Source organism: Entamoeba histolytica, genomic scaffold (assembly GCF_000208925.1).
Source record: "Entamoeba histolytica HM-1:IMSS scf_1104750518661 genomic scaffold, whole genome shotgun sequence".
In the NCBI taxonomy this organism is placed as follows: Eukaryota; Evosea; order Mastigamoebida; family Endamoebidae; genus Entamoeba; species Entamoeba histolytica.
This window is the reverse complement of record NW_001916193.1, coordinates 1-1,132: the sequence shown is the minus strand read 5'-3', so window position 1 is coordinate 1,132 and position 1,132 is coordinate 1. Positions and strand designations below refer to the sequence as shown.

At 23.9% G+C, this 1,132-nt stretch overlaps 1 protein-coding gene across 1 annotated transcript; it reads left to right on the top strand.

Moving 5' to 3' along the window:
- Positions 1 to 8: 8 nt before the first annotated feature.
- On the top strand, positions 9 to 907 carry EHI_157360 (AIG1 family protein, putative; the record flags this gene model as incomplete). Its single annotated transcript, XM_001914580.1, has 2 exons — positions 9 to 52; positions 94 to 907. The coding sequence occupies 2 exons, from the start codon at positions 9 to 11 to the stop codon at positions 905 to 907; spliced, it is 858 nt and encodes a 285-aa protein (XP_001914615.1).
- Between the last annotated feature and the right edge of the window lie 225 nt (positions 908 to 1,132).

The window sequence follows — 1,132 nt, the reverse complement described above, 5'->3', positions numbered from 1 at the left end:
CAAAACAAATGAAATTACTTTTAATTGAGAAACAGGAAATGGGAAAAGTTCAGTTGGTAATTTCATTTTAAAGAAGAATGTTTTTGAAGTTAGTGATAGTCCAAATCCAGAAACAAGAGAAGTTGTTGGAGAAAATGGAGAAGGAGAAAGAAGTGATTTATTTGTTATTGACACACCAAGTCTTCAAGAATCAAAAGAATTTAATGAAAAATTTTTGAATGATATAGTTGATATTGTTAAAGAAGAAGGAATAAATGGAATTGTTATTGTTCTAAACTATAACACAAATATAATTTCCAATAACATTAAAACAATGATTCAAATAATGTCTAAAATCTTTTCATCACATGACTTTTTGAAACATGTTTGTATTGTATGGAATAAGTGTTATTATTATATATCAGATAGGCAATTAACAAACCAAAAAGAAATTAAAAGAAATGAATTTATTCCAGAATTACTGAGACGTACTGAAATACTTACAGGAGCAGAAGAAACTATTGACATTCCAATGTATTATGTAGATTCAGAACCAGATGAAAGATGTGATAATATCAGATCAGAAAATGAAATAGAAAGATTAATTGAATGGGGAAGAGGAATAACTCCTATTAATATTGATACAAGTAATCAAGAAAAAGCACCAGTCATAGAAGAAAAAGAAGAAACAGAATCAATGGGAAATAATGATAAGCAAATAATAACACAAGTCAAAAGGAAGAGAAGAAAAATAAGAATTGGTTTTAATGGAGAAATTGAATATGGTGATTGGAAAATAATCAAAGTTATGAGTAATGAAAAACAAACATGGTTACCAAAATTAAAAACAGTAGCAGTGATAGGAACAATAATAATAGGAACAATAGCAATAGGAACAATTATATTTGTTTTGGCAAAAGTTAAATAGGTTTAAACCAAATAATTTTAATTAAATTCAATTAATTATTTTTTAAAACATTAAATTGATTTTATTGAAATAACAATTGAATAATTTAATTTATCAATTCCAATATAATTCAAATTAAAAGAATAAAATAATGAATAAAATAAAGATAAAATAATGAATAAAAATTATTGAAAATGTTGAATGAAATAAAGACAAACAATAATGAAAATAAAAGAAGAAATTAAA